General features: G+C 42.6%; 1 protein-coding gene across 4 annotated transcripts in view; it reads left to right on the top strand.

The window, feature by feature from the left end:
* NCBP3 (nuclear cap binding subunit 3) overlaps positions 1 to 11,999 on the top strand; it is a 34,909-nt gene extending 22,910 nt beyond the window's left edge. For 2 of the 4 annotated variants that reach the window (XM_077294501.1, XM_077294504.1), the window contains 5 exons: positions 106 to 203; positions 6,243 to 6,495; positions 9,806 to 9,951; positions 10,343 to 10,513; positions 11,554 to 11,999. In XM_077294501.1, the coding sequence (XP_077150616.1) occupies positions 106 to 203; positions 6,243 to 6,495; positions 9,806 to 9,951; positions 10,343 to 10,513; positions 11,554 to 11,792 (907 nt within the window). In that variant the 3' untranslated portion in view covers positions 11,793 to 11,999. Of the gene's footprint in view, positions 1 to 105; positions 204 to 6,224; positions 6,496 to 9,805; positions 9,952 to 10,342; positions 10,514 to 11,553 lie in introns of all 4 variants that reach the window. The other 2 variants (XM_077294500.1, XM_077294503.1) reach the window with 1 other exon arrangement.
* Positions 12,000 to 12,932: the final 933 nt, after the last annotated feature.

Below are 12,932 nucleotides of genomic sequence, written 5' to 3'. Positions count from 1 at the left end.
TCACACTGCCTAATCCTGTAATCCTGTGTATTACACTGTTAATATTAATGTGATGAAGGATCCACACGTCTATGCAAGATTAACAAAACTTTGCTTTATATGTAGGAAAAGGCGATACCATTCGCGCCGTGTTCAAAGAGATGTAACGAAGAAGAGGACATTTATTGGCGATGACGCACCTGACTACCAGCACCTTCATTCAGGTAACAGGACGTTGGTTGCAGTGAGTTAAGATCCTAAGTAGAAATGTCAGTAATGGAAGCGGAGCGCTGTTTGTACCATTCTTTGTTGTAAACCACAGGAAATACTTTTACCATATGTCTGTAGTATGGCCCCAGTTGTCCTTCAAGACAAAAGAAATTAAATCAACAAATATACTCTAAACATATGTTCTGCTAAGTATACCATATACACTACTCACAAAACGTTAGGGATATTTGGCTTTCTAGCAAAATTTCAGGTTGCACCTAAAATGCACTGTAATCTTTCTGGTGAACGTCTTGTGACGTCTTTACACTTTAGAATGTCCCTGTCCTGTTCATTGTTTCAGTACCTGGTGAACGTCTTGTGACGTCTCTACACTTTAGAATGCCCCTGTCCAACTGTTCAATGTTTCAGTACCTTTTGCACAACTTGCTGTTCTCTAACAAGGTCTTAATGGCAAAATTCACAAGAGGTGTTTTATCCATGTAATGTTCACAATTTGACATCAGGAGACCAAGATTACACCTTACAATTGATCAGCAGTGCGTCGCCATTGCGTGGCTTCAAACAGGATGTTCTCAGACAGAAGTGGCCACTGAGCTCAGAGTACAACAGAGACTGGAAGAGTCACAGAAAGACAGAGAAGTGGACGTGCTTTGGCCACAACCCACACTGTTGACCGGTTCATTGTGAACAATGCCCTTCAGAACCAGATGATGAATGCCATGCAATTTCTGGTACATTTAAGGGAGATGAGAGGCACCCAGGTGTCACGTCAGACCATTCAAAACCGTTTATGTCAGCATAGTCTGCATGCTAGATGACCTACAAGAGTACACCACCAGGCACAACCATATGGGCCAGGGAGCATCTACACTCAACGAGAGACCTGTGAGCCTCAGTGCTGTTCACTGATGGAAGTCGATTCACTCTGAGCAGAAATAACCGTCAATGATGTTGGAGACATCAAGGAGAGTGCTATGCATCAGCCACAGGTGGTGCCTCTACACAACCAACACAAGCCTAATTTTATCTTCATGGATGACCTTGCCCCAGCTCATTGAGGTCGAATCATTAGGAAACGGCTGCTGGACACTGGGGACCTCCAAATGGAGTGGCACTTTCTCCAGACCTGAATACCATAGAAAACCTAGGGGATCAGCTGAGTTGTCATGTAGAGGCTCGTAACTCTGTACCCCAGAACCTCAATGGCCTGAGGGCCACACTTCAAGAAGAGTGGGATACCATGCCTCAGCAGACAAAAACTTGACTTGTGCATAGCATGAGCCGTCGTTGTCAAGCCATAGTTAATGCTCAAGGCCACATGACCATTTGAGACATTTACATTTGAGGGGGAGGGTTATACCCACCACTATTGTTAGCTTTTCCATCAATAAATTGTTTGGGGTGAGGAAATCGCTATTACATGCTTCTAATTATAAATGCCCAGTTTCATGATAAAATGTGACTGTAGCTTGAACTTTTTACGTTTTCCTTAAATTTTGCCTGAAAACTAAATATCCCTAACTTTTTGTGAGCAGTGAATACACATGCAGGATATTGGAAGCTTTTCCCTGAATAATGAAGTGTGTGCATAGCCTTCGTCTTGTATGTGATTTTTCACAAATAGGACATACAGTGGGGCAAAAAAGTATTTAGTCAGTCAGCAATAGTGCAAGTTCCACCACTTAAAAAGATGAGAGGCGTCTGTAATTTACATCATCGGTAGACCTCAACTATGGGAGACAAACTGAGAAAAAAAAATCCAGAAAATCACATTGTCTGTTTTTTTTATCATTTTATTTGCATATTATGGTGGAAAATAAGTATTTGGTCAGAAACAAACAATCAAGATTTCTGGCTCTCACAGACCTGTAACTTCTTCTTTAAGAGTCTCCTCTTTCCTCCACTCATTACCTGTAGTAATGGCACCTGTTTAAACTTGTTATCAGTATAAAAAGACACCTGTGCACACCCTCAAACAGTCTGACTCCAAACTCCACTATGGTGAAGACCAAAGAGCTGTCAAAGGACACCAGAAACAAAATTGTAGCCCTGCACCAGGCTGGGAAGACTGAATCAGCAATAGCCAACCAGCTTGGAGTGAAGAAATCAACAGTGGGAGCAATAATTAGAAAATGGAAGACATTCAAGACCACTGATAATCTCCCTCGATCTGGGGCTCCACGCAAAATCCCACCCCGTGGGGTCAGAATGATCACAAGAACGGTGAGCAAAAATCCCAGAACCACGCGGGGGACCTAGTGAATGAACTGCAGAGAGCTGGGACCAATGTAACAAGGCCTACCATAAGTAACACACTACGCCACCATGGACTCAGATCCTGCAGTGCCAGACGTGTCCCACTGCTTAAGCCAGTACATGTCCGGGCCCGTCTGAAGTTTGCTAGAGAGCATTTGGATGATCCAGAGGAGTTTTGGGAGAATGTCCTATGGTCTGATGAAACCAAACTGGAACTGTTTGGTAGAAACACAACTTGTCGTGTTTGGAGGAAAAATAATACTGAGTTGCATCCATCAAACACCATACCTACTGTAAAGCATGGTGGTGGAAGCATCATGCTTTGGGGCTGTTTCTCTGCAAAGGGGCCAGGACGACTGATCCGGGTACATGAAAGAATGAATGGGGCCATGTATCGTGAGATTTTGAGTGCAAACCTCCTTCCATCAGCAAGGGCATTGAAGATGAAACGTGGCTGGGTCTTTCAACATGACAATGATCCAAAGCACACCGCCAGGGCAACGAAGGAGTGGCTTCGTAAGAAGCATTTCAAGGTCCTGGAGTGGCCTAGCCAGTCTCCAGATCTCAACCCTATAGAAAACCTCGTGTTGCCAAGCGAAAAGCCAAAAACATCACTGCTCTAGAGGAGATCTGCATGGAGGAATGGGCCAACATACCAACAACAGTGTGTGGCAACCTTGTGAAGACTTACAGAAAACGTTTGACCTCTGTCATTGCCAACAAAGGATATATTACAAAGTATTGAGATGAAATTTTGTTTCTGACCAAATACTTATTTTCCACCATAATATGCAAATAAAACGATAAAAAAACAGACAATGTGATTTTCTGGATTTTTTTTTCTCAGTTTGTCTCCCATAGTTGAGGTCTACCTATGATGTAAATTACAGACGCCTCTCATCTTTGTAAGTGGTGGAACTTGCACTATTGCTGACTGACTAAATACTTTTTTGCCCCACTGTATACCCTTCCTTTATGGTCATGTGTCTGGGGGTTTTTGCATACTTTGTGTCTGCAAACAAATTCATGGAGATGTGTCCGATTTTGATCCAAATCACAGATGAAAATCGCCTATAGAAATCTATGGGTCCTGGAAGATTGCAGCCAGCACTCGGTTGCATTCCTTTTACTTTTCACTGTTAACATCACAATGAATAGAAGCTATGTAATATTTTTTCCATCCACTGATTAAACAGCTGGTTTTAGAAGCAGAGACACTGCCCAAACACTGATTAAAAAAATCAGACAATTTTTTTTGCGCACAAGAAAGATCACTGACGACTGTATGAGGCCTGACTGTTAGGGCGCCATTCAGGCGAGGTTCACCCTGGTGTTAGGAGTTCCAATTTTCTGTTCTGTTACCGGGTTTGAAAACCCGTACTCCTGGAAGAAACTGGTCCATTGTACGACACAAACGGTGCTGGTGCCCTTAGCTATAGTGGGGTCTGTGTGGTTTCCGCTTGGATGGGCATCATTTTTATGGCAAAAAAAAAAAACTTTGCAAGCTGTAGTTTTTATTTTGGTTAAACTTTTGAAGCTTTTGAAGACGCAAGTGTGACGCCCGAGAGACCGAGGTACCCAGCACCAGATCAATGAGGTCCGTCTCTTGAGGGGGATGTCACTAGTGGCTTGACCCGGTGCTGTGGCCTCAGGCGATGCACAGTGTAAGGGATATCATGAAGGAACAGACACTTACTTGATCAGCAGCAGGTCCTCTCAGCTGTGATGACCCCGATCCTGGATCGATGGCTATTGTCCAAATGAAAGACTGAGGCGCTGAAACGTTTAACCAGTTTACTTCAACAAAAAGGGATTTGCAACCAATACTGTCACCGGAGTCTGTTTAAGAACTCTGAATTACTTTGACCCTGTCAGGATTTCCACCTCTTATTATGCGCAGTTTCTGTATGGCCCTGCTGCTGTATGTGAACTGGCTGCCGACCCAATCTTCTGTGCTTTCGTTCGACGGACAACCCGAGTCCTTTTTTTGTCGGCTTACCCCCTCTGGGAGTACCGCTGAACTCTGTGTCTGTTGCTGTGTCTTACCCTAGTGAAGCTGATATCACCTCACTTCCTTCCGGTTGCTGTATTATATATAATGAATATAGCCACGGATCCGGTATCCGTCTCTGCGCCTATTCTGGGTAGAGGTTATTGCTACCCGGTTCTCACAATGTCCTTTTTCTCTTTTCCTCTTTTCCTACTATAGGTATCACGGGCCTATAATCCGTCATAGGGCTGTTAGGAGTTCAGTTATACGACCTCTCACTTTCAACTCCTCAACCCAACTGCCAGTCCTTTTCTCAGACCAGAATAGATCAAGGGGAGTCTCTGGAGCTCCCCCTTCTGGCCGGAGATGGTAGTGCAGTCTTGCTATTTTAATATTTGTATTTGGTGTCAATAACTATTTTTGTGGCAAATACCCCTAGGGGCGCCACACAAGTGTGAACCTAGCCTTGGTTTTATGTTTTGTTTTTTTGTTTAGCATTTGGATTTGTTTTAGCATACTAGATGAATGAGCTGATCTATTTCATGTGTAGTTTATGAGCAGATTGAGTACAACTCTGTTCACGCTACTGTTGCAGTAAGTTGAAAAGCTTGCTGCTCTTTTCTTGAATAGAAGTGTGTATGTTTGAATAAGCAATTTCTGTATATGTACCTGTTTGTTTTTTTCAGTCCCCTAACTTAAGTATACAACTTTGTCCATCTAGCAAATGAAGAAACACATTTAGTAGATGGTAAAATAATATATAACTACTGACGATACAATGATGTGAAAATTGTATATTGTGCAGACAAGCCGGCATGATGTGACCTTGCTGGGCAGTATAATGATTTTCACTATTCCAGGTCAGCATCAGAATCATTTTACTACAAAAAACTGACCAGCACTTCTGAACAGAATAAAAAAAAGTGTGAACAGGTGCAAGCTGCTATAACTGCAGAAAAATCAAACAAAAGAATACAGCAGCAGTACGAAGATGTATGCAAAGATTGACTATATGAAATTGGAATTGCATTACTGCTATATAGAATATGCTTGGAGAAAGAAAGGTATGCCTTGTGATGACTGGTGGGCTCTCATGAATTGGCCAATTCAGGAGCTAAGTACTTTCAGTTTTATAAGTATATTCTACAAGTGCTTCTCACAAAATTAGAAGATCATCAAAAAGTTAATTTATTACAGTTCTTCGATACAAAAAGTGAAACTCATATATTATATAGAATCATTACAAACAGAGTGATGCATTTCAAGTGTTTTTGTTAATGTTGATGATTATGGCTTACAGCCAGTGAAAACCCAAAAGTCATTATCTCAGTAAATTAGAATACCGTAATTAACAAAAAACACATGCAAAAGGTTCCCTAAGCATTTAAAAAGGTCTCTTAGTCTGTTTCAGTAGGCTCCACGATCATGGGGAAGACTGCTGACTTGACAGATGTCCTGAAGGCAGTCATTGACACACTCCACAATGAGGGTAATCCACAAAAGATCATTGCTACAGAAGCTTTAATTAACTTTTTGATATTCTAATTTAGTGAGAAGCACTTGTATATAGCAGTAATGCCGTCCCAATTTCCTATATTCAATGTTTGCATACATCTTTGCAATTGCAGAGTGCTCTTGTATTCTTTTGGTTGCATTATACAGTAAAATGATTCTGCCATGTGGCTAGGATTACTCATAGATGATGAGCTTTCGGGGCCTTTGGGCTCGGTAGCTTGGCTCATAGGTTGAATATTTGCCTGATATGTAGGCCTGGTGAATGTTCCAGAGGAGCCAATAGAAGAAGAGGAGGAGGAAGAAGACATGGATGAGGATGACCGTGTTGTTGTAGAGTACAGAGATGAACTTCAGGCTTTTAAAAGAGAGCGAGAGGGAGCAAGACGTTCTGCAGCCAGCACCTCAGACTCTGATGAGATGGACTATGACCTGGAACTGAAGATGATCTCCACTCCATCACCAAAAAAGAGCATGAAGATGACTATGTATGCTGATGAAGTGGAGTCGCAACTAAAAACCATCAGGTAAGGCCCTCTTCTAAAGCTCAGGGTGGAAGGGTTGTATTCTAGAAAATGATCCTCTGAAGAATGAGTTGATTCCAAAAGTGATCATAGGCCTATTTATATGGGAGTCACTGTACAATACACTTTCCTTCTTGGCCATACACATTAGATAACTGTACGCGAACACTTGTTGGGTTGACAGTTATATATCCTAATTCTCCTCCACCATACACATGCACACATTCATTGGGCAGGCGTTCTGCACCAGGAGAAGGGGGTTAAGCAGCTGCCAGACTACTCTGATGGGCCCCTCTTTTCATCTTGAATGTTGCAACTTGTCTCTTCAGAGAGGAAGAGGCCTAGAATTCTAGTGCCACCTAGTGGAAGTAGCAATCCTAAAAGTCAATGTTGACCCTTTAACGAGCCTTGTCACATGACTTAGGATAAAAACCAAACCAGAATCTCAATTTGCAGACACTGTTTCTGGGTACTGCCCCTCGTCACTGCAAAGTGGAGATCTGGTTTGGCTGAGTGAGAGGCGTCTGACCGGGATCCAAGAAGTATCATTTCTCCTTGATGAGAGTGACATGTTAAGCATGTCGAGATGAGGAGACTTAAAGCTGCAATGCTCTAGTCCTCTTCCTCTCTGAAGAGACAATTTGCGTATTTCCTAGAGGAGCATTGCGGCTTTAAGCTTCCTCATCTCGACATGCTTAACATGTTACTCTCCGCAAGGAGAAACGATACTTCTTGGATCCTCATCTTGAATGTGAAAATTCAGCACTTTTTTTTCCCAAGAACATCTGCTTTCAGGAGACAGTCTGAGTGCCCCATAATCATCTAATGTGTATGGCTACCTTTAAAAGGGTTGTGCCCCCAATGAGAACTGCACCAACCACAAGGACAGGGCTCTCTAGTCCTTTGTTTGAAATGAGCTGCAGTCGGTGATGCGCACCACCGCTCCATTTAAATTCTGTGGGACCGACAGGCAAGCGTTATACTTAGGTAGCACCATAGACTTTGAAGACCACTCTGTCCGAACGAATGAATCGGATCCCCCATTCTGTTTAGTAGTAAGGATGCCCCCCTATTAATCACCAACTTGCTTATACTTTGGATAGGTGCGATGCTGATCCAACCCTTATATTAGTACTATAGTAGGCGCGAATATTGCCAAAACAAACCATACTAATGTGGGGGTATAAAAAAAATTGTACTAAGGTTCCCTTAGAAACATGTTTTAGGAATGTAAGGTAATGAAATGGGTGTTGTTAAAATAAAAAAGAAACTGCATTTGCGTGTCAATGTGAATGTAACGATTCCTCACCTCTGCCACCAATATGTCACGGATTAGGGTGACTTTAGGCCAACAGACGGCTATCACATGTGCAGGGGGCTTATCTTAGTTATCCCTCCACTGCTACAATGTGATAAAAAAAAACACACACAAGGCTATTGACCTCTTAGTTTACAGCAGGGGCTTATTTTAGGTATCCCACTGCTCTTCAATATACCACGAACTGCAGGGATTATGAATATCCCGCTTACAGTTCCACTTAAACCTTGCAGCTCTCTGGCGCCCCCCTTTCTGTCAGGTCAGATTAGGTACTGCACCTAGGGTAATTAGTCGCCAGAAAGGCTGCCTGCTATGTACTGGCTATTGGGCACGCTGCAGCAATGCGATTTAACTACTCCCGCTCAGGCAGGAACAATAATTATCAATGTCACCGTCGCTACAACACCTCCAACAGGCACAGTGCACACGGTAAGCTGCCACCAGCTTCGATTAAACGGGCCCGAAACTAACCCAACACAGTAGCGTAATTCCCTTCAAGAGACAGGGTACGTTTTAGAGCAGGAGAACGAATCTAGTATTATTATACTCCATAAAGTTTAGGCAGTGCTTTATCAAAATATTTTACAAGGATGTTACAAAAGAGACAATTGCAAATATGTACAAGGTAATTATAAAAAAAACAGGGATTACATGAGAAATCAACACTTACATGTGTTCAGAGCATTGCAGGCAACCAGGCTAGTGGGCGGAGTTCCCAAATGTCAAAAATTCATCAGGGTTAGGCTATTTTCACACTAACGTTAACTGCAATCCGCCACAATGCGTCGTTTTGCCAAAAAAACGCATCCTGCAAAAGTGCTTGCAGGATGCGTTTTTTCCCCATAGACTTACATTAAGCGACGTATTGCGACGGATTGACACACGTCGCAACCATCGTGCGACGGTTGTGCCGTGTTGTGGTGGACCGTCGGGACCAAAAAACGCTACATGTAACGTTTTTTGCTCACGACGGTCCGCTTTTTCCGACCGCGCATGCGCGGCCGGAACTCCGCCCCCACCTCCCCGCACTTCCCTGCACCTCACAATGGGGCAGCAGATGCGCTGGAAAAATGCATCCGCTGCCCCCGTTGTGCGGCGGAGACAACGCTAGCGTCGGGAACCTCGGCCGAGCCCGACACTAGTGTGAAAGTAGCCTTAGCAGTAAGATCAGACTCACACAGGCTCTTCAGGTAAAAACAACTGTACCGACTGCTGGAAGCCTGCCAGAAACTTATAACCTGCAGCCTGTGACATCACAGAAAGGGCTGGCTTATCCAGACCCTCCTCTCTCTTCAGTCTGAGTAATTCAACCTTAAATTTGTCTAATTTCTATAACTCCGCTACAAAACATGTCATAGTCATAACAAACCCAGCATTCATCTCGTATTAACGTTGGCATTCTAATGAGATCAAATATGTCCTATGTGTGATGCCTAATTACAGAGAAATCCCTACTTCTTTACCAGATGGAGTTAGAAGCTCATGTTTAGAGTGATGGATAGATGCTCCGATGGAGATTAAGAATATTTATTTTCCTGTTCCTAACTTAAATGGTTTGCCTACTATCTTACAAAAACAGAACAAAGGACTTTCATGGATTCTGGAAGCTTCTCTACCAGTTTAAGCTGGTCACTTTCCACTGCAGGGATGCCAGTCGTAAATACCTTTCCTCCATAAAACTCCCCCACATACATTGGCAAGGCAAGGTCTTGCCTGAGTGAAAGGGAAGGGGGTTTTTTAGCCCACATCCTGGGCTGACAAGAGAAACTAAACTTATATGATATTTCATACAATATCGTGACCGTGAAATATTAGCCACATAAAGTAAAGATGTTTTGTTGTATGTTCCCCTCTAAAATCCTTTTCCTTGTGAGTGTATATGGTTCCACAAAGTGTCGTATTTGTAGAGAAGATTAGCCTTCCTATTCAGCTGCTAGGCTGTATTCTATAATTGGCTACTAAACGGTTAACATCTTCTATTATTTCCCTGTACAGGAACTCGATGAGATCAGATTCCACTAGTAGTGTGAAAAACCGAATTGGAAGTAAAACCCATTCTGAGAAGCCAGCTGACATCCGGCTCTTACTGGAAGAGAAGAGACAGAGCGGTACAAGTAGACAAGCAATCGGGGTAAAATCTGGTAAGACCGCCTAAGCACGCTTATTGTAGTGCTGCAATGTGCGCCAAACTGCTGTCAGGAGAGCTACATATTTGGTCTGTATTTTGCTTATTTCCATGATTATTTGGATTGATGGACATATTGGACCTGCCATTTTACCTGATTAGGCCGAGGAGTGCGGGTCACAATCACTAGGATTGGGACAGTTCAGAGTGAACGATCAGTCTGATTAGAAAAAAAAAAAAGCAGATTTCTCCCCAAAGTTTCCTACTTTCCTTTCCTGTGTACTCATTGAGTTATGAAATAACAATTAGTGTACTCATTGAGTTATGAAATAACAATTAGATGAGTTACTCTTTAACACTTTGAGCTGAACTGAATCGTAGAATCTGTTTTCGGTTCCTCTATGTAGATGTGCGGCAGAGGCTCGGAAAAAGACAGCATTCACCAGAACCAAGGAAGATTGTGAGTAAGGTTACAGAATCTCGCAGAGAGCCCGTGTCTGATGTGCACAGCCGGCTTGGTGTACCAAAACAAATGGAAGGGAAGGGACTCTACTCTGACGGCAAAGAGAAGAAAACGGGTTGGTTATATATTTACTAATTGTGTAAAATAAATAAATCTGGTTCCCCTATTGTGTTAGTCTTTTCACAGTTTTCCGTATTTCCTTGCCATATCTCACTGACTAAACTCTCTAACATATGCCATTGTATAATCCTGCAGTGGCATTGCATACATCGGCATTTAACTCCCATTGTAAAAAAAAATACACGGGCGTATGCCAAAGAATACACAGATTTCATTTAACAGAAGATGTCAGTGCTGCAGTTAAAGGCTTCATTATTTACCATTGATGTCCATAAAATGGATGTCATGCCAGAGTTGTATCACTGACTCCAAATGTATTCAGTGAGTCTTGTTTCTTGTAGTAATTGGATTTCCATAATTATCCTGGTCACTGTAACGGGACCATCTTCTTTAGATGCACGGCCATCTGAATTTAGCAAGAAAATGACATTTAAAGATTTGTGTTTTTTGATACGTGACCTTACGAGCTTGCTGCAACTAGAAAATACAGATTAGATCATAGTTATCAAAATGAAATTAAAGTCCAAATATACAATTACCAATGATACGAGGATGAAACGATCTCGATTTACAATAGTCTGGTTGGAAGCGCTTGTGTAAAGTTGGAGAGCAGCCATCTTGGCTTGTACTGCCATGGGAGGGATGGAAGGTAGAAGAGGCAAGCGGCAGCAGGGAAAATGGTGATGCTGCTCTCATGACAGCGGCTCCCTCATAAATTGCAACAGTGTGTGACCATATTAGTTATGTCCCCCCACCCATAAGCAAAGGATAATAAGGCTATCAGCCTATATGGGCAGCTTCAGCCAACTTTATTCCAAAGTGTATGGGTGCCTTGAGGCTTTAAAAGTAACATGCCTGTTTCTTTTCACTGAAGGTTTCCTCTTTATAATTCTGTTTTACACACACACACGCACACACACTAAATCTGAGGCATCAATATTTTTGTATATGACAAACACACACACTTAATCTGAGGCATCAATATTTTTGTATATGACACGTCCGATTAATTTTGCTGATTCTCATCCTTTCCAGGAGGCTTGTGGAATCGACTAGGATCTGCAGCACCTAAAGACAAACTGAAAAGCCCTGAGAAGGGGCAGAAGGCCAGTGCAGCTCCAGAAGAAGACGACTCCGTGTTGCAGAAGGCCTGGGGAGCTTTAATCAAAGAGAAGGAAGAGATTCGGCAAAAGAAAAGCCGCCTGGACAACTTGCCTTCGTTACAGATTGAAATCAGCCGGGAGAGCAGTTCTGGCTCCGACACAGACTCATGATAATGACGATAAACTTGTGTTTCGTTGGACAATGGCTTCCTGTAGCATGGCAGCAACTTGAAGATGTGCCGATCCTGCCTTTCAGACAATTGTTTTGTTTTTTTTTCTACTGAAGTTGAGACCCCAATAGTGGCAGCGGTGTCCTCAACAAGGCTCTACATAAGTGATGTCTCGGTGTAACCGGGGATTAAAGTGTATTGGTTCATATGAAGTCTTTCCTTTTTTACATCTTGTATAACTCACTGTGAATGATTTCTTTTTAATTCCCCCCCCCCCCTTTTTTTTTGACAGGGGTGTAATCTTAATGTACAGTCCAGATATCTGCTTTATAACTTCCAGCGCTTGTGCATCATCATCCTCAGTAACACTGAGGTCCATCAGATAAGTGATACTATTTCTCTGTATTGCAAGCCTCATTTCTTAATGTGATTGTGTCCAGAACTATTAGGGTATACAGCAGCTCTAACCTCTAGTTTCTTCATGATCTGTGGCAGCTGTGGATCCACATAAGGCTTAGCCCCATTGAGATTCAATTTTATCAGTCCTCTGCTTTACTATGAGGAATTCCTCAAAATAAGTAAAGTGATAATTCTACTTATTTTTGATACCTGGTTTTTTTTTTTTTTTGTTTTTTTTTTTATAATCTTGGTGCTGCCAAAAATTCCTTGGAGAAATATTGTAAATATGAAAAGGAGGTTGAGGAAATCCTTGTACAGTGCATGCAATGCCGGTTTTGGAATCGGATCAGCACCAAAATCTGTGACCAATCCAATTGAATGATGCCTTACGACAAGACTACAAAAAAGCTAAATTTTCAGCAAAACAAATCTGTTTTCTCCTTCGCCTCATTGGGGGACACAGGACCATGGGTGTTATACTACTGCCACTAGGAGGCTGACACTAAGCGGATACAAAAAGATTAGCTCCTCCTCTGCAGTATACACCCACACTCTGGCTCCAGGCGAACCAGTTCATGCTTAGTGTCTAGTGATGAGCGAGTGTGCTCGTTACTCGGGTTTTCCGAACATGCTCGGGTGGTCTCCGAGTATTTATGGTGTGCTCTGAGATTATTTGTCGCCGCAGTTGCACGATTTGCGCCGGCTTGACAGCCTGAATACATGTGGGAATTCCCTAACAAAC

Source organism: Ranitomeya variabilis, chromosome 3 (genome assembly GCF_051348905.1).
Source record: "Ranitomeya variabilis isolate aRanVar5 chromosome 3, aRanVar5.hap1, whole genome shotgun sequence".
NCBI lineage: Eukaryota > Metazoa > Chordata > Amphibia > Anura > Dendrobatidae > Ranitomeya > Ranitomeya variabilis.
This window is presented reverse-complemented; position numbering and strand designations above follow the sequence as displayed.